Source organism: Hyaena hyaena, unplaced genomic scaffold (assembly GCF_003009895.1).
Source record: "Hyaena hyaena isolate Hyena2069 unplaced genomic scaffold, ASM300989v1 scaffold_1038, whole genome shotgun sequence".
NCBI classification, from domain to species: Eukaryota; Metazoa; Chordata; class Mammalia; order Carnivora; family Hyaenidae; genus Hyaena; species Hyaena hyaena.
The window spans coordinates 185,203-204,987 of NW_024081672.1; the positions used below are offsets into that span (position 1 = coordinate 185,203).

A 19,785-nucleotide genomic window follows, 5' to 3' on the forward strand; every position below is an offset into this window, starting at 1 on the left:
CTACTCTTAGACACCGCTTTTTAGGAGCAAGGTCCCCTCAGATACTTGGAGAGGTAGGAAAGTTGATGCTTGATATCTTGAGGCTTCCACCAAGTCTGGCGTCCATAGTTTGGGATGGTTAACACTCAAACTGACATTTGCTGGAGGCCGGCTCCGGCATGTCCAGGGGTCCCTGAAGGATGGACGGTGTCGGGGGGGCAGAGAGAGAGAGAGAGAGCGAGCGAGCCCCAGAGATTCTTTCTGATCACCACCAGGCAGGCATCTCTGCTCTGACTGGGGCTCAACTTTATTTTATCATTAAGTGTTTGGGGGACAGCGCAGAAGTGGCATTTGCCTTAGACAATGGTTTCTGATAACAAACTTCTTTGATATGTAAGAAATTTCCCAGAACATAGATTTGTAGAAGACTCATGCATAACGATTACAATAGTGATTGAGGTAGGGGATTTAGATGCCTATCCTATGGGGAAGGAAGGCGTCTTTAGCATACCAGACAAAGTTTTCAGCATAAAAAGGGTGAAGTTACTTCTCTGTGCACAGGGGTCAACAGCTTGTTTGTTTAAGGTGGCAATATCAAGAAAAACAGGTCTTTCAGGGAACACCTCTACTCTCATAATTACAAGAGAAGAAGTTCCTCAACAGGTTTCTTCACAGGTAGCAATGAGCATATACAAGGCCAGAAAATGCTCTTAAGCAGAAACAAATGGGTGTGGGTGGCTATTTGCCCTTAACTCTAAATTAGGCTCTTTGTCTCAGGGCCAGACTCAATTGTCTTTGATATGCAAGGTCCATAGGAAGAGGCTTTTTACAATCATCCATAGAGCTTTTATCTAAAATCTCTTTTGTAAAGGCAGGAATATGCTTTTCCTTATGAGGTATCTGTGTTTGGAATATTGGTCTGATATGGAATAATGTGAGGCCTGGTCAATACCAGCAGCCTCATTTCCAACATGAGCCTGTAGTAGCAGAAAGAGATACCAGTTTTCGTTTCTCATGGCAGGAGCTGCAAACACTGCCATTTCCTTGCTGTGACTGCCATCCAGAGAGGCCGGTGCGGCTCCCGGCAGACATTCAGATTCCTCATATACAAAATGGGGGTAGTTTTCCCCATGTGAAACAGTGGGTCTCATTTTCAGCTTGCTTGTAGTGACACACAGGCCAAAAACTCTTGTTTGTCTAACCCCCCAAAGTCCTTACAGAATAGGAGAGGAGTTTAGAACTACTTGAATTCTGGGGCACCTGGGTGGCTCAGTCGGTTAAGTGTCCACATGATCTCACAGTTTGTGAGTATGAGTCCCATGTTGGGCTCTGTGCTGACAGTTCAGAGCCTGGAACCTGCTTCAGATTCTGTCTCCCCACCCCCCTCTACCCCTCCCCCGCTCATGCTCTGTCCCCTTCTCTCTCAAGAATAAACAAACAAACAAACAAACAAAAGAACTACTTAAACTCCAGCCCCTAGTGAAGAATATATCCTGCTGTTGTGGGTCTCTGACCACATTCTTTAAACTAGAAAAGGAACTTGGAGAAGCATGGCAGTTGTGACTAGTGCCTGTGGGTAATAGGACTTCTTTAGTCTTCTGTGACTGGGCGCTCCTATGCTGATGGTCCATGCCAGCTGCCCATGGTGGGGGTAGAGGGTGTGAGTATTCTTTGGAACGTAACAGATGAGTAGTCTTCACCCCTGTCCTCTCCTAAATAGTTACCTCTTCTAAAACAACTATTGGGTTTTAGTCCAGCACGTATCCTAGGACTTTTTCCATGCATTTTAATCCATGTTTGTTTACCTACGCAGAATTTATAATAGGAATCTTAAGGGCATTTGACTTTTGCAAATCAGAAATACTGTAAAAATACTAAAATCCTACTTTGCAAGCAAAAGTATGTATGCCATTTCCAAATAATATGTTGTTGCCTGGAATTAGACAACTTTAAAGCTGTCATGCCCAGCTATTTGCAAGCTGTATTTTGTAATTGCTCCTAAAGAGAAATAAACCATGTAATTTTTAATAGCCCATGGATGAACAACTATTATTTATGTTTTTTGGAGGTTTTTTCCATATGATTTGGTGATTTGTGCAGATATTCTATATTATTATAGTTTAAAACATTTTAAAATTCCTATAAAATGTATCCAAAAGTTTTAAAACTGCTGATGTTAGTGGTCATGACGAAAAACATTTCTGAACCACAGTAACTTTAGAAGAGCAAATACTATGGAAACAGCATGCTGTTAGTTTAGTAGGTAATGAGAAAATAGTAATGCTTAGAAAATATAAATAAAATGACTTTCATATACCACAGGAGTCACAGACTTACATTCTCTGAAATGTGTTCTTCAATTTTACTTATATGGGAAAATTAGTGGAATAATCATACTGCTCCCTCGTCATCCATAGGTGGGTTGTGACTTTGTCTCTGGTGTTTGGTTTGCTTTCTTCTATTTCAGTGTTCTTTTAGGAAACATGCGCATACATACACTCTCTCTCTCTCTCTCTCTCTCACAGTTACTAGGGCAACATACATATTGTAAACTCCATTTTTCATTTCATAATAGGTGATTAACATTTTTTCATGTTGGCTTTTCTGCCTTTATGTGATCATTTTTAATGACTCTGTAGGATTTTCTCTTATGGATCAGTACCATTTTACCTATAGTCTATTGATACTCACTTAGGTGGATTCCAATATTTTATGATAAATAACCTTGTGGAGAAGCACCTTTGGGCATATACCTTTCTAAACTCCTCCAAGTTTTCTTCTTTGAATTTCTTTCTAAAAGGGTAATTTCTGGATTAAAAGGAAAGCTTATTTTCAGTGCTGATGAAATTGACTCCAGCAAGGCTGTATGAATTTCAGATGCATCCAAAGTTTGGAAATGTGAGTTCTCTAAGCCCATTCCCACCATGGAACCTATTCTTTTATAAGTTCTTCCAACCTTATATGATATAATAGTTCCTGAAGTGGTTTTCTAGAGACATTGAGCAATTTAACACTATTTATTGACTGCTCATGTGTTTCTTTCTTAGTATTGGCTCATGTCCTTGGCCATAAAGATGCTTTTTATGAACCATAAAAATATTATTATTATTTTTTTTTTTTGCAAGTTTCTAGTTTTATTGTTTTACATTGGGCTGGGTTTATGCCAAAAGTCAAGGTGTGGACGGACCCAGGGTCTATGTTTTGGGGTTCCCGGGGGAAGAAGGTCAATAAATGAGTTTGGGGGAGAGGTCTTGAACTCGTGGACACCAGGGCCCAGGTGTCCTCAGGAGTAGAGCTCAGAGGCCTTTCCCAGACCTCTCGGCAGCACAGGCAAGCCAGCAGGGGGGCCAGGAGGAATGAATCAGCCATTGTCTGTCCCCTCCCCCAAGTGCTCAGGGCTCTGGTGTCTAGGACCTGAGGTGCCTTTGGTTCCTAGGCCTCATTTTAATTGAGGTGTTCACTCTAACAGCTGGTCATAAAAGAGTATTACAATATTTTCTTGATTTATGTGCTCTTTGTAATAATATCTTTTATCTCTGTTTACAGCAACAGTGAGAACTAAACATAGTGACTTTTCATTTTATAATATATTATTCCACATTAATATGATACCTTTTCTCATTTTTTGGAGTGCCCTCTAAAATTTGTCTACAGAAAGATTATTGAAGTCAAGATTTCATAAGTTCAAACTTTTAAATAAATTTTGTCTGCAGCTGGTATCATGCATTCTCAACATTAAAACTATGAAACATGATTTTTGAACTTTGATAGTTTAAATTTTATATTTCAATTAGGAATACATACAAACACAATTACACACAAGTATGTATTCATTACAATATGGGCAGTAAACATCAAATCTTTTAAATTATTATACACTGAAGTTTAATAGTTTCCTTCATATAGACTGTGCCTTTCTTATTTATGCCTAGATCTTTTCTTTCTTTGAACATGTAAACCTCTTGGCAATATTATCCTGGACATAAGGGAGGAATTTTATATTGTTAAAATATATTTACCAATAAATAAAGATTTTCACTGTGTACTATTCAGTAAAGAGTCACAAAGCATCATGTCCTTTATAAAAATGTCAAAGTTTGCACTTAAAGTTAACTCTGAGAGGAGGGGGTGTTCTTTTGGATTATATTTCTTTTTATAATTTTTCCATTTTGTTTAACGTTTGTGTAATTTTCCCAAAGAAACGTATTTTGGAATCCAAGAGAAATTTTGATGATCATGGATATGACATTTTTTAATTATTGGCCTCTGTTTTCAGCTTTTCTTAAATATTTTCTGATCATAAATGATATGGATATATTTGTGATATACATTTGTTTCTGGTAGTTTTATGTCAGTATAGACCCAGGCTGTGATTAAAGCCCACTTCTAAGCCCTGTCCTTAGAGATTGTTAAAAACAGCACCTCCAGGGAGAAGAGATTGTTTTGGGCAGCTCTAAACAAGGGGCCATAGAGCCTAATGGGCACTGAGTCTAGACCTGTTAATATGGCATCTGATGACACAGGGAAGGGAAGGCACTGCCCACGGCTCTGTGCATGTGCACCTCCCGAGGGGGCTGATGCCTGAGGCTCCAGCTCTTATCCTTTGGAGACCTGGTTCTAGACAGAGAACTGGAAAGGAAGTTTGTGCCCGTTTGGGTTCTGTGGAATTTGGTAGTCAGAGAGAAAAAGACTTGTAATTGGATTGCAGTGGGTGGGGTTCAAGATTTCTCCAAATGCTTCTCAAGTGGATGTATTAATGTGTGTAGTTTTGAGCCTTCTGGGGACTTGCCTTCAAAGAAAGGCTTTTGAGGATAGGCTGTGCCAAATGTCTGCTGTTTTCAAGGTGGAGGGAAGGGTGTGGGGAGAGGAGGAGGAATGGCATGGTGCAGAAGATGAGCTGGGATCGCCTTTGTCACTTTCTTTTGAGGAAACCTCCCTATATGCAGTGAACTCTATGGGCCTTGACTTCAGGTTTCTTCCTCAGCTGCATATGGCAGAGAATGAGGCCCATGAATGTGACTGAGGAGGATTGTTACAGGCTGTCTGATAGGAGCTGGGCTCTGGGGTGTCAGTGGTCTGTAGTGAAACACTGTTGAAGAGTGTGAACTTGGAGTCAGTCTGGTCTGCATATGTGGCCGGGATCTAGCACACAACACATTTTTGAGTCTAGATGGGTGACTTGACCACTGATATCCTTGGTTTCTCCCTCACTAAAAAGTGAATGACAGTAGATATGAGTCACACAGTTTTGTAGCTGATTAGGAGTTATCTGAAAATGAAACACAAAACTCTGTTGGAGAGTGATGTCACCAAGATGGTGTAGCGGGAGATCCTGCTGTCCCCATTTAAGATCAACATTAAGACACGTATCCATGAACAAAAGCAGCCCTGGGAGAGCTCAGGGGTCCACTTCACAAACTTTAGTAACAGTGGAACAAGAACCCTGAGAATAACTTCAAAAAGAGAAGGAGGACAGCTTCATTCTGCCCTCATCCCGCCCGCCCTGGCTGGCACTACTCAGTGACAAGAGGGAACTCTCAAGCACAAGGGGTTGCTGGGAAAGGAAGAGCCAAGTGAACACCCGGGTTTCTGAGCGCTTTCAGGGCATCAGGAAGGACGTGCTTTGGTTCTGCCCCACCCAGAGACTCAAAGCCAAGGCCTATGCAGGTGGTTAGGAACAAGGCCGAGCAGGAGCCACCACTGTCAATACACTGCGTTGGCATCCACAGTTCTCGGCTACCTGCCCTGCACAGGACCCCGGCAGCTTTACTCACTGAAGAACCCAGCGGCCGCTCAGTAGAGTACTGACTTGAAAGCTTCCCATATCTTTGTTTTGCCTTGTCCATACACATCTGAACATCTGGGAATCTGCCAGGTGATGGTAGACCAGGCATAGTTCCCCCAGGTGACCAGTCTTCTCATTTCTGCTTGATCAGAGTGCTCTTGCTGGACCAGCTCCTCAGCTCGCCGTAGGCACTCCAGGACGGCCTCGGTGTGACCATTTAAGTGTTTTATGTAGGCCAAAAAGTTGTACTTTGTAGTTTGAACTCCATGTTTATGAATTCAATCTGGTTACACACTCTATCTTCTAGATCACACGAGACACTGTCTTTTTTAAGTAAGTTCCACGTGAAATGGCATTTCAGCTGTGGGAGGATTTTCTCCAGAGAATTCTTGTTGACCTCACTGTGGAGAAAACAGACAAGGTCACTCTGATGTGCACCTGCCAGGCACCACATCCTGGGACACAGTTACGGGTGAATTTTGTGTGTCAACATGTCTGAGCTATGGGGGGCTCAGACATCTAGTCAAACATCAGTTCTGGCTGTAGCTGGAAGGGTGTTCCCAGGACAGATCAGCATCTGGCTCAGGAGGCTGGGGTAAAGCAGACTGTCTTCCCCAGTGTTGGATGGCACCATTGGTCTGGTGAGGGCCTGAGTACAGGCAGAAGGGGTGTGAATTCCATCTGCCTGCCTGTGTGAGCTGGACATGGGTCTTCTCTTCCCCTTAGACTGGGGCCTGTACCATCTGCCTTCCTCGTTCTCAGGCCCTCAGACTTGGACCTGAGCCTATGGCATTTCCCTCCATCTCTCCTGGGTCTGCAGCTTGTGGACAGTGGCCCGTGATTATGGTCCTCAGCCTCTGTAATCACGTGAGCTGGTTCTTGAAGGTTCTAATATCTAGTGAATTTTAACATCATTTAATAGACTTTAATATTTAAATACAGATGCTTACTGCTATTTTGATATCATAATTGTATTTAATTGCATGTATAGTCCCTACTTGGGAACATAAACTTAATTACAGCATTATTCCCAGTGAGAGAAAATGACTTGCTGCAAAATATTTGATGCAAAATATGACAGATGCTTCTTCTGACAGGTTAGGACTTCAGTCCTGGATTTCTGAAATACTTGAGTAAAGATTCTTCCCTTCCCTGTTCTTCCTTCTTGAAAAAACATTTGAAATGAGCAAAATAAAAACAGAAACTTAAGTAAAACAAACATTTAAAAAATTTAATTTGCGGAACACACTGCAATATGGATGCATTTTGGAATATGCATTGAAAAACTATCAGAAGGATGCATATTCAATTGTTAACAGGTTACCATGGGGGTGTGGAACTGGGTTAGGGTGAGTGAAATGCTCTTACTTTTAAATTCATATGCTTCTGTTTATTTGAAATTGTACAGTGAGAATTCACCACTTTTACAATAATCAAACAGATCAGAACCATAACAGAGATTTTAATTAAAAAAATAAAAATAATAACAATAAGTAGAAAATACACAAACTCATACATAGCAGTCTTAAGGCAGAGTGGCAGTATGGAGAATCAAATCACATGGCACACTTTTCCATTAACACTGTGGTGGTAGGTACAATTGTGCATGATCATCAAAGAAACAACATAAGAGAAGTCACTTTCAGCGACATCCCAATGTAAAAAGCGTCCCCGGGGTCAGAGCCCTTGAGCAGTGGACCCTTCAAGGAGGATATTCAAATGGAAAGGAGGGCTTCACTACTCCTAGAGGATCTACGGGAAAACATGTCAATCTGAAAACTTCAGGCAAAAGAAAGAGCCACACAGAAGTACCTTTGGAATACTGAAACAGTTAACCACAGACCAGAAATTGGGGGTACAAGAACCACCCAGTCCAGACCCAAAACTAAATCACTGAAACTTGGTAATATGTGGATGTAGAATGGGGACATCTGGTTTATCCATTTATTTATCATTTCTCCTAATTTCTCAGTCTGCTTTCTGTCTCAATATTAACCTACAAATTCTGCAGTTTTAGTTGGAATAAAATTAATTCCATTTAGATTAGGTTTCCTTTCTAGTTAAAAGACTGGAGAAACTTGAGACTAATGATTTTCCATTGTTCATTTCTTTCCTCACAACTATTTCTAATTATGTAATGAACATTCTGAGAGAGAATACTTAGGATTTCTCTTGGGTCCCTAAAGTCCTGTATTTAAAGAAATCTTTTTTTCCCTGTTATACTTTTTTCTCCTTTCATTGAAGTCATTAGAGACAGCAGAGTTAAGAACTTACTCTATTAACAAAAAGGATTCTTTAAGTGACTAGCAGGTTAACAGTTAAATACCTTATCAGAGTCAGACTGGATAGGATCCATCTTTGACAAGCTACACAGTTAAGAGCTTAACTAATAAAATTTTGCATTTTGCTGAAAGTGCATTCTTGACCTAGGGGTCAAGGGCTTATGCAGGATTATGCTCTCTGCATAAGTAAGCAATATGTGAAATTTGACAAAAATTAATCAGAAAATTATTACAAATAGAGATCGAGGGTATAAAGTCATAATAGTCATACCAGTTTTGAAAGGTAACAACATCTGGAATGTCTGTTGCCAAATGGATTATACTATTTTAATTAGAAAAAAAAACAGTGAAAGATTCATATTTAGCATTATGCCTGCTACACAGTAAACATTCAGTAAATATCGGCTCTACAATTAAAAACAGATTAAAACAATGAACAAAAATATATGAACCCACAATGAGGAGAAAAGCTTCAAAGTAATTTCCTAGAGTGTGTATTAAAAAAAATTTTTTTAATGTTTATTTATTCTCAAGAGAGAGACCGAACACAAGTGAGGGGGTAGGGGCAGAGACAGAGGGAGACTCAGAATCCACACAGGCTCCAGGCTCTGAGCTGACAGAGCCTGACACAGGGCTGGAACTCCAACAAAACAGTGAGATCATGACCTGAGCTGAAGTTGAATGCTTAGCCCACTGAGCCACCAGGCACCCCCTAGGGTGCATATTTAAATAGAAAGTTGAAGCTCACAGAGAGCAGCAAGGGACTCTGCATTTTCTGGATCCATCCTCTGGGCCTGAGCGTAGTACTCAGCAGCTTGCCTCTTTTCTCCCTCTAGCTTGTAAACAAACCCCAGGGCATGTAAACTCTGCACGTCTGAAGCATCCTGACTGAGTCTCTTGACAGCCAGTCTCTTCAGAGCACTTGTTAGTTTGGTACGGAGCGATGACCGGTCTCTAACTTTCAAGGCCTCTAAATAATGGTGGATGGCAGTACTTTCTGATTTACAGTGAAACTCCTGAAAGCGGCCATAATAATAGTGGATCTGATGTCTGTGATCATCAGTTATGTTCTCCCGATGAAGGACTCTCTGGAAAACCTCTTCAGCATCGCTACACTGGCCTCCCTCAGCATACATGTTGGCCAGGTCCGTGTAGGCAAACACAAACGTGGAGTCTCGTTCCACAGCTGCTTTGAAGTGAGACAAAGCCATTGCAATAAGCCTATCTACTCTCAGTTTATCCTCCTCTTTAGGCCTGTTGCACATGCCCTTCTTGATCTGGATCATTTGTCCCCTATAGCAGAGTCCCATCTGGTGATGTAGGAACGAGGACCTAGGCGTCACCTTCAAGCCCTTTTGCAAAAGTCCAAGAGCTTTGTCCCAGGATTTTTTTCTCCTGTAGAATTTGGCTGCATAACGAAGGATGTAAGGTTGGGAGGATATCTGGTTCAGGATTTCTTCAATATACCTTTCCCCTTCAGCTTCGGCATGTACATCTTGAAGCTTCAGTGCCAGTAAAACCTTAATGTAGGCATTATCAGGGTTCAGGGTGACAGCCTTCCTCAGCGGGCCCAGAGACAAGCTCCTTGTAGGCCCTTCTCTGTCACAGTCATCCAGCCGATACACTGTGATGGCATAACCAATGCTGAATTCTGGATTGTCAGGCTGCGCTTCCAGAGCCTTCTCAAAAGCCACTTTAGCCTTCTGGTAATACTTTCCTCCAAATTTCAAGAATGCCCACCCTTTTTCACATTCAATCTCAGGACTCTCCAACTTGTAGTCAGAAGGACTGGACAGTTTCTTGCAGACGGCCCCTATCTTGTCTAAATGCCTCTGAGCCTCCTTTAACTGGTCCATGTGATAATACACCCAGGCATAGTTTCCCCAAGTGACCAGACACCGTATTTCTTCTTTGTCCTGGTGTTCTCTCTGGATCATGTCTTCTGCTTGTTCCAAGTATGCCAGAGCATCTTTATTTTGCCCTTTTAGGTGTTTCACGTAGGCCAATTGGTTGTAAAGAGTGAGTCTGGGTTCTGTGGTGAGAAACTCCAGCTGCTGCTCAATTGTATCATCCACATCAAACAGAATGTCTTCCTTAAGCAAATTCCATGTAAAGTGACATTCCAACTCCAACAGAATGGCCTTCAGGGGGTCCTTAGAAATTTCACTGTCAAAGATAAAGTTGTTTTTACATTTTTGAAGAACTGAATCATTCTTTAAACCTCCACACTGTTCTCTGCTTAGCAATCAAACTGATCTACTGGAATTTACAGTTAAAGCACTGGTCCCCTGTAATGTTATATTAGTTTCCTCTGGGTACAGATACATTCTAGAAATATTTCATTAAATTCTCATTATTGCAAAGCCAGTTCTGAAAGAGCAGGGTTTTCTACATCATAGGGTATCGATTTCCTTTTGGTAGTCACTAGCCCCCAGGTACCACCTATTTTTCTTTTAACTTTGTTTTTGAGAGAGACCACGAGCCAGGGAGAGGGAGAGAGAGGGGAGAGAAAGAATCCCTAGCAGGCTCCACACTCTCAGTGCAGAGCCTGACGCGGGATTCAAACTCATGACCTGAGCTGAAATTAAGAGTTGGATACTTAACTAATGGAGCCATCTAGACGTCAGTACTGGGCATATTTTTACAGAGAGGAATTTATTATGATGATTATGATTTTTTAAAAAATGTTTGTTTATTTTGGAGAGAGCATAAGTGGGGGAGGGACAGAGAGAGAGAGAGACAGAGGATCTGAAGCAGGCTCTGCCCTGATAGCAGTGAGCCTGACTCGGGGCCCAAACTCACAAATCTAAGCTGAAGTTGGACACTCAATCAGCTGAGCCACTCAGGTGTTCCTAGAGAGACGAATTTAGGGGCACTTGGGTGGCTCAAGTCAGTTAAGCATGTGACTTTCACTCAGGTCATGATCTCACAGGTGGTGAGTTCGAGTCCCACATTGGGCTCTGTGCTGACAGCTCAGAGCCTAGAACCTGCTTCAGAGTCTGTGTCTTCTTCTCTCTCTGGCCCTCCCCAGCTGGTGTTCTTTCTCTCTCAATAATAAATAAATAAACTTAAATATATAATATCATATAATTAATATTAATAAAATTAATATAATATATACAAATATATTAATTGATACAATGCATATAACTCACAATTAATATAAGTATACTATTATTATTAATTGTATTATATTACTATAATTCTTATAATTATATATAAAGTTTATATATAATTTCATTGAAATGGGAGTTTGCTAGAACTAGGTCTCTTCCTTGTAAAAAGGTTAAGCTGGTAGAATATAAGCTTGGATTTACTAGTGGACATCTTTCCAGACTTGGGAACACCTGGCTCATGACAATGACTAAATAGTCTTGCCTGGATCACCCTGTCTACCCTTGAACTTCTATTTACTTAAAGATATAGCTCTCTCTTTGTTTAATCTGGTTTGAATTAGGTTTCCACTGTCTGCAACTGACAAAATCCTGAGTAATATTCCTAGTTTTATTTGTTTGTTTTGCTGATGGTGGCAGTGAGATAGGAAAGACATTCTAAATCTACTACTGGCTATAATTAAGAAATTTACAGAAAAACATTCCTTAAAGCTTCTCTCAGAGAAGTGCCCTGCTTACGTGTGTGAGTAGTTCTGTTTCTATTGCACACGAGACCCCCACCCCCTTGTATATACAATATAAATCTATTTGTATCAATGTTTATGGGAACTACAGTAATATTTCCATCAAAACATTTATTGACCACTCACTCCTGTCACACATGCCAGGCAATAGTTGTAGTGGACATAGCGGTGAGCAAGTAAGTCAGAAAAAGGCCCTTTCTTCATGAAATTTTGAAAATTTTGAAATTTTCTTTCAAAAGGAGTTGAAAGAAAAGAGACACAGATAAACAAGTTGGTATGGACACAATGGACAGTGTAACTCCAGACAGTGATAAGTCTTAAAAAATAATCAGAGTAATGGCATAAAGAAGGTGGTGGTGGTGTGTGTGGGGGGAGGGAAATACTTTAGTTATGATTGTGAAGAAATAGCCCTTGTAAAAAGGGGCAATTGAAATAATCAGGTCCCAACAGTGGAGCAGAGGCAGTCATAGAAGATCTGAGGGCAGAATGGTCTAAGCCACTGCTTCTGAACCAGGGTGGTTTTGCCCCCCCCCCCCCGGAGACATTTCATAATGCCTGGACACAATTTGGTTGTCACACTGGAGGGGTCAAGGCCAGGGATGCTACTAACCATCCTGCAGTACACAGGGAGGCCCCAGTCACCGTGAGGCATCCAGCCCAAAATGTCAATCATGCTGAGGTTGAGAAACCCTGGTTTGGGCTGAGGGACCAGTAAGTGCTGATATGGGGACAGACTTGGAGTGTCCCGGGGACAGAAGGAAGAAGGGGAAGAGTGGAAGGTGAGGCATGGTAGTAGCAGGAACAGAAGGTGCAGGCTTGCGGTCCATGACAAGGAATATTAATTTTACAATTGTAATGGGAAACCACTACAGGGAGATTTTTAAGTAGGAAAATGATGTTTGAATCAGGCCTCAAAGGTATCCCTGTGGAGACGCCTGGGTAGCTGAGTCTGTTGAGCATCCAACTCTTGATCTAAGCTCAGGTCTTGCTCTCAGGGTCGTGAGTTAAGGCCCTGTGTTGGGCTATTGGGCTCTGCACTGGGCATGGAGCCTCCTTTAAAAAAAAATACACACACACACACGGCAAATTATGGAAGCAGCCCAAGTGTCCATTGATAGATGAATGTATAAAGAAGATGTGGGATACATATACAATGGAATGTTACTCATCCATAAACAAGAAAGCAATCTTGCCATTTGCAGCAACATGGGTGGACCCAGAGAGTATTATGCTAAGTGAAATAAGTAAGAGAAAGACAAATACCATGTGATTTCACTCATATGTGGAATTTATGAAACAAATGAACAAGGAAAAAAGAGACCAAAAAAAAGACTTCAAGTGTTTATTTATTTTGAGAGAGAAAGAGAGAGTACATGTGTGAGTGGGGGAAGGGGAGAGACAGAAGAAGAAAGAGAATCGCAAGCAGTCTCCCCAATCAACATGAAGCTTGACGACCTCAATCCCATGACTGCAAGATCATGACCTTAGGCAATATCAAGAGCTGGACGCTCAACTGACTAAGCCACCCAGGTGCCCCCAAAAACCAGACTCTTAACTACAGAGAACAAACTGGTGATTGCCAGAGGGGAAGTGGGTGAGGGAATGGGTGAAGTAGACTAAAAAAAGGGGGATGGGGAGATAAAAGGGGAAAAAAAACCATCCATGATATTATGAAAGCCTAAGGAAGAAATGTTTATTTCAGGAAGGAGAGATGGATATTCAATATGTACAATGACTCTAAGAGGTTGAGTGATTAAGGACAGAGAAGAGATCACTGGGCTGGAGCAAAGCTGTGGGGGACCCTCACGAGCATTTTGCTGAAAAGGTAGGGATGAAAACATTACTGGTTGGGGTGGGGATAATGGGAGGTGAAATAGTGGATATGGGGAATAGAGATCACTCTTTTTTTTTTTTTAATATTTTTATTTATTTCTAGGAGAGAGAGAGAGAGAGAGACAGCGTGAGCAGGGGAGGGTCAGAGAGAGAGGGAGACACAGACTCTGAAATAGGCTCCAGGCTCTGAGCTGGCAGTCAGCACAGAGCCCGACGCGGGGCTCGAACCCACGAACCGCAAGATCACGACCTGAGCGAAAGTCGTACTCTTAACCGACTAAGCCACCCAGGCGCCCCTAGAGATCACTCTTTTCAAGGAGTTTTACTATTAAGGAAATAGACAAATAGAGCTACATCTGGAGGAGGGTTGGGGTAACTGTCAAAAACAGTTTTAATCATGACATTTTTACTGACTTAATGATATGCCAGTGGGAATAATCCAGTATCAAGGGAGAAAGTGATGCTCGCAGGAGAGAGGTGGGGATAACTGCGAGAAAGTTGGAACATGAAACAGAAGTGAAGCTACACATGGTTAAAACTCACATCTTTATCTCCATCCCTTTCCTCATCTGTCCTGTGTCTACACAGGACAGTCTGTAGCCTCATTTTGTATGATCTCCTCTCCTTCATTGCCCTCCAGTCATATTGGCCTTTAAAAAAAAAAAAAAAAAAAACGTTCATTTCCTCTGCCAAGTCTGTATCCTCAGTGCATTTGCACCTGCTTTTTACACCTTCAGTCTGGGAACACTTCCTAAGAGAGGTCTAGGGATTACTCACTCTCAAAATTCTGGTCTCACATTCTAGTCAAATGTGAGGTCTTCAAAGAGGCGTACATCTGACCACTCTAGCTAGCACTGTACCCCCGCCTTGCCAGTCACCCCACAGTCTAGTATATCTCATTTTCCTGTTCTGCATAGCAGAAGAGTGCTTTGAATCAAATAAGAGACTGAGGCTTTACAGTGAATCGACAGAGTCTTTAGGAACTGCGAAGTGGCTGCCTTAATGCCCGAAAGTGACAGAGGAGTTAAGAGAACTGGATTCCTGGTACAACTAGTAGTAGCAATTGGACAAATAAAACCATTTCATATTTACAACCAAACTTCTGTGAAGTTTTCCAACTTTTATAGAAACTAAATTTAATCCTTAATGACTTAATATTATCTTTAATACACAATTAAGTTAATCTGAGATCACTTTTCATTTTTTTCGTGTTTAGTCTCACTCTCTGTGCACATACATACACACCAATATACAGGTTCCACACTTTGATGACTATAGGTTCTAGAGCAGAGCTTGCCACAGAAACTTGAAAACAGGTTTTGGACTGTCTTCTACAGTACTGACTGGGAAACCTGTAGTTGTTCCTTTCTCTGCTGCCACGTCACCAAAATATGGGCAAGACCTCCCCTCAACAGCCTGTCCAGACCCATGACAATCTGGGCTTACCAGCCCCCTACCCCTCCACAGAGTGAAAAGCGCATCTGCTTCTGCTCAGGAGGTTTACACCAGCCCAGCCCAGCCCAGCCCAGGGAGGCTCAGGAAGGCCGCCTCGGGTAATAGGAATGTGGCCATGGCAGTGACCTCTCAAAGGGACCTTCACTCACCACTGAAGTGCTTCGCTCAGACTCGGTGGGATTTATACACAACTGGATGCCATGATAAGTTTTACTTTTAAACTCCGTCTACTTAACTTTTAAACGTTGTCTCTGGGAAGCCGGCAGAGAGAGGCTCTTGTTTCTGAAGAGGTGACATTTATCTTTAGGCAATTTTGAGTTTTAGCCAGGAAGGAGCAGTCTTTCATTGTCCCCAGTGGGGTCCTCTCCTCTTCCACACACAGTGCACCCCCTTTCCCTTCTTGTTTCTTCAGGCACCCTCCCGAACTCCCTCCCTTCTTACACTTTTTGGAAGTGGGGCGCTTATTTAATTTCCTTTTTTACTTCACAGAATAGTAATCAGCAGTTGCAAAAATCTGCATGCTAAGCAGTCTGTTTTCTGCTTACTCTTTCCACGGTCCTAAGATTTGGGTGCCATTAAGTTTTATGGATAAGAAACGGACTCAGAGTTTACGAAATGCTGCTTTGGGTCATCCAACGAGGAGGTGTTCAGAGTCAGGACTTCGAACAAGGTTTTAGCCTCTCCTCCCTTGACTCATTAGATGCGGACCGTTCACCAATCCGGCGCAGGGCAGGCTGCTGGCGCCTGGGGATCCAAACCCGGCGAGAAGCACCCTGCCCCGCACCGTAAGTTGGGAAAGGAGACAACCTCGGGCATCCGCACAAAATAGCCCACTGGACGGATCGACAGGAGTCGGTAGCTCCCGGGAAGGGAAGAACTCAGACCCCGAAGTCAGAAAGGCACCTGACCCGGTGACGAGCCGCGTCCGACCCAGCCGACTGGCAGCCCCAGTCCCGGGACAGGAAGGGAGGGCGCGCCGAGGGCAGCGCGGGAGGGGACGGGGCTCGCGGGGGCGCCCTAAACCCGACGCCCGCTGCGGGGCGCCGGGGGCTCAGCCCCTGGAAGGGCCGCGGCGCTGCACGGGCCACGGAGTGGAGTCCAAGACCTACGCTGAGTTTGGGAGCGGAAACGGAGAAAACCCTCACCTCATGGTGGTTGCGGACCGTCCTGGGAGGCGGCAGTACCCTCGGGCTTTCAGCTCTGGAACTGTAGCCCCGGCTGCGGAGCGCGCGCGGGCGCGCGGGGGCGCGAACAGGCGCGGGAGTGAGGGCGCGCAGTGAGCGCGGGCGTGTGCGCGGGCGTGCAGGCGGGAGGACGCGAAGGGAGCGCGGGCGCGTGCAGGCGGGCGAGCGCGGAGTGCGCGCTGGCGTGAGCGCGGACGTGCGGGACTGCGGGCGGGAGGGCGCGGAATGAGTGCGCGCGTGCAGGCGGGCGGGCGCGGAGGAGCGGTGACTTGTGCGCGGACGCGCGGGCGTGCAGGCCTAGGGGCGCGGAGTGCGCTTCCCTCCCGGCGTCCGCTCTGCGCTCTCCAAGGTTAGGTGTTGGCTTTTGTAAAGGCGGCACCGGATCGGGAAAAGGAAGTAGACGGTGACTCAGCTTCCCGACCAAGCGGAGTCCAACTTCAAGAAACGGAAATCTTCTGCAAGACCTGAGGAAGCTTCCTCTCCTCCGGGAGAGGTTTGTTAAGCTCGGGGTGGTGCAGGGTGGAATTTGCAGCGGGGCCTTCCGACTGAAAAAAGTGACAGGAGAGTGTTCCGCGTTATTTCTATTGTAAGGGTGGCAGCGATGCTCTTTTCCATCTTTATGCACTGAGTGGAAAGAAGTCTTCTGCTTCCCGTCTTGATTCAACAAACAACACAGGTGCGCTATTGTGCACCTGTTACTCCCATTGGGTAAAGTTAGAGAAACTTAGGAGTCAAAATGCATATACATTTTAAAATTTGATAGCTTAATCGCTTTGCGGAGAGATTTATACAACCTTACCGGGAGTTGTAGGACAGTGCTTGCCTTCGGGTGCCCTTGCCAGCCGTGCTTCGCCTAAGAACTTCTAATAAAGATAAAGGTGGTGTTGGGAATCTAAACCAAAAATGCCAAATGCCCATACACTAAAATTTTTGTCCCCCTTTGACTTCAGTCATACATTCATGGATTCAGCAAACTGCACTGAACAACTGCTAAGAGGCAGACATTGTACAAGACACAGTCAATGCAGCATTGAAAAAAACCATACAAGGGATCTCCCTTCATGGACTTCATTCCTAGTGTGGGAGAATGATAATGAAGAGCAAATAAAGCATTGTTTGTGAGACGGTGCTATGGAGAAAAAACATGGAGAGGGTTATAGTGCAGCGTGTTTTGCCGTTATAAATACGGTGGGGAGGAAAGATTGCACTGAGTAAGTAACATTTGAGTAAAGATCTGAAGCGGGTGAAGGAGTGAATGGTTATGGGGCCAGGGAGGAATGGTCCAGGCAGGGGAAGCAGTAGGTGCAAACCCCGGGGAGGTGGGATCATACTTGCCAGAAATGGATGGGTGGCTGGAGCGGCAAGGGGAGCTAGGGATCATAAGACATGAGATCAGGCCTGAAGGCTGCTGTAGAGTTTAACTTAAGCAGGAAGCTTCATTTTATTTTTTAAAATTTAATTAATTAAGTCTTTTAGAGAGAGAGAGAGAGTGAGAGCGAGCAGGGGAGGGACGGAGTGAGAGAATCCCAAGCAGGCTCGGCGCTGTTAGCATGGAGAATGATGCAGAGCTTGATCTCGTGAACCCTGAAATCATGACCTGAGCCGAAATCAAGAGTCTGACGCTTAAACGACTGAGCCACCGATACCCTTTATTTTATTTTTAAAAAATGTTCATTTATTTTGAGAGAAAGAGTGAGAGAGGCATAGAGAGAATCCCCAGCAGGCTCCGCGCCGACAGTGCTGAGCCCAACATGGGGCTAAATCCCATAAACAGTGAGATCATGATCTGAGCCAAGACTGAGAGTGAGGCAGTCAACTGACTGAGCCATCCAGGTGCCTCAAGGAAGCCGCACTTTAGAAAAGGTACTGAGCAGTTTGTTATGGGTAGAAAAATAAAGCCAGATTGCCCTCCTTACAAAGGATGCAGAAAAATTTAATAGCGCTCCAGTGTTTGAAAAATTTTTCAGTGTGTTGATTATGTTTTCCTCCTTGTTCCTGCTTCTCTCCCTTCCTTAACTGTATATGGGCCAAAAGGTCACCTTTGCTTACCATGCTTTTTAAGATGGATAGCAACTAAGCAACCAGAAGTGAACATTAAAGGGAAAAGAAAATCCTGCCTATCTACTTATATTGCTTAGGAATTCAAATTCAGAAAGGCAAAAACCAGCTGTGAAAATTTTAGAGGAATATACATTTTCATGATTGAGAAGAAACAAATGCCTGGCTGTTGAGCAGGTGCTGAACATGCCAAAATTACTAGATGAAATTTGAATATTGATCTTTTTTCACAGACTGTTGGATTGGGTGGATTCTTGGTAAAATCAGTAGTGCATTGTCTTTTGAATGTCCCCTAGTCAACATGCAGAACACAGTAACTAGCAACAAAGGGAACAACAAACAACAAGGGGAACAACAAAGGGAACAACAAGCGACAAAGGGAACAACAACAAAGGGAAACAGAAAGTGAAACATGGCAATTGATCTAAAATCTTCTCGGGAAACTGAAAGCTAAGTAATAATGTTTTTAAGAAATACACATAAGCCAGTTTCTCAACCTTGATGCTATTGAGCAACTTTTTTCTTCTTTTTTAATTTCTCTTCTCTCAGGGGCAACATTCTCCTCTCCCCTCACACTCTCCCTCCTTGAGAAGAAGTGCTGTAAATAATACCCTCGCATATTTGTTTGACATCGTTTGAGCTAGTCCTCAGGACACAGCCTGCAAGAGAGAGGAGCTGGATTTCAGGAAGGAGAGGAAGAGTTGAGCATAGATGAGCAGTTGGGGTTGGTCCTGGAGTTCAGGAGGCGTCGCGTGTGAGAGAAGGGTGGACATCAAGGGGAATGTCAGAGAAGTATGGCTGGATCACATCTGGTCTGGCTGAGGACAAGCTTCGGACATGTGGACTCAGACTGAGGGTGGGTCATTCAAGCTGGGGCAGGCCCTGGGTAGGGACCCTTGGTCCCAATGCAGTCCCAGCACTAACAGCATCATAACAATGGAGACAACAGTGACCAGAGAGGGTCCCCAAGGAACAGGAGCTTGCAGTAGTGTGCAGATGGCAGTTAGCAAAGATTTGGCCAGGGGACACCTTGACAGTAGTGAGTGGCACGAGCTGTGGCTTGGCCTGATTTAGGGTACGTGACAGACATTCCCTAGGCAGTTGGAGAAAGTTTTGAGTGGCGGGAACTCTAAACAAGGGACACAAGCTGAGGTTCTGCCAGTCATTTCCATGGGAGGAGTAACAAGTCCTAGAAGTCAGCTTTCAATTCAGAGACTTGTTGGTAATGCCTGGAGATGGTCATGTGTAAGCTTGACCAGAGCATTTTCAATACCAAAGAGCAGCTCTTTTTCTGGATTTGCTGCCTGCTGTTTTTCTCTGCAAGCATCCAGGCTGTTCCACACATTAGAGCTCCTGAGCCCTCAGGGTGCAGACACCTCTTCCAGAGTAGGGGAGGGGAGGGAATAGAGAGATGGTGTTAGATTATAAGACACTCTGATAACCGTGATCTCTGGGGATCATCAAGCACACCTCACACAAACATACCCCATAATCCAGAGATTTATTTTGCATGAATGAGCTCTGCTCTCTGGCTGCAAATGATATATATGAATACCTGGAAAGAGCTGCCTA

At 43.7% G+C, this 19,785-nt stretch overlaps 2 protein-coding genes across 2 annotated transcripts in view; one reads left to right on the top strand and one right to left on the bottom strand.

Moving 5' to 3' along the window:
* LIPA (lipase A, lysosomal acid type) overlaps positions 1-19,785 on the top strand; it is a 167,381-nt gene that overhangs the window by 11,385 nt on the left and 136,211 nt on the right. The window lies entirely within an intron of this gene.
* Positions 8,772-19,703, bottom strand: LOC120223781 (interferon-induced protein with tetratricopeptide repeats 5-like). The gene is given in 7 exon segments (XM_039222006.1): positions 8,772-10,212; positions 14,963-15,027; positions 15,030-15,110; positions 15,880-16,452; positions 16,535-16,700; positions 16,955-17,047; positions 19,699-19,703. Coding segments are annotated over 7 exon segments (2,424 nt in total).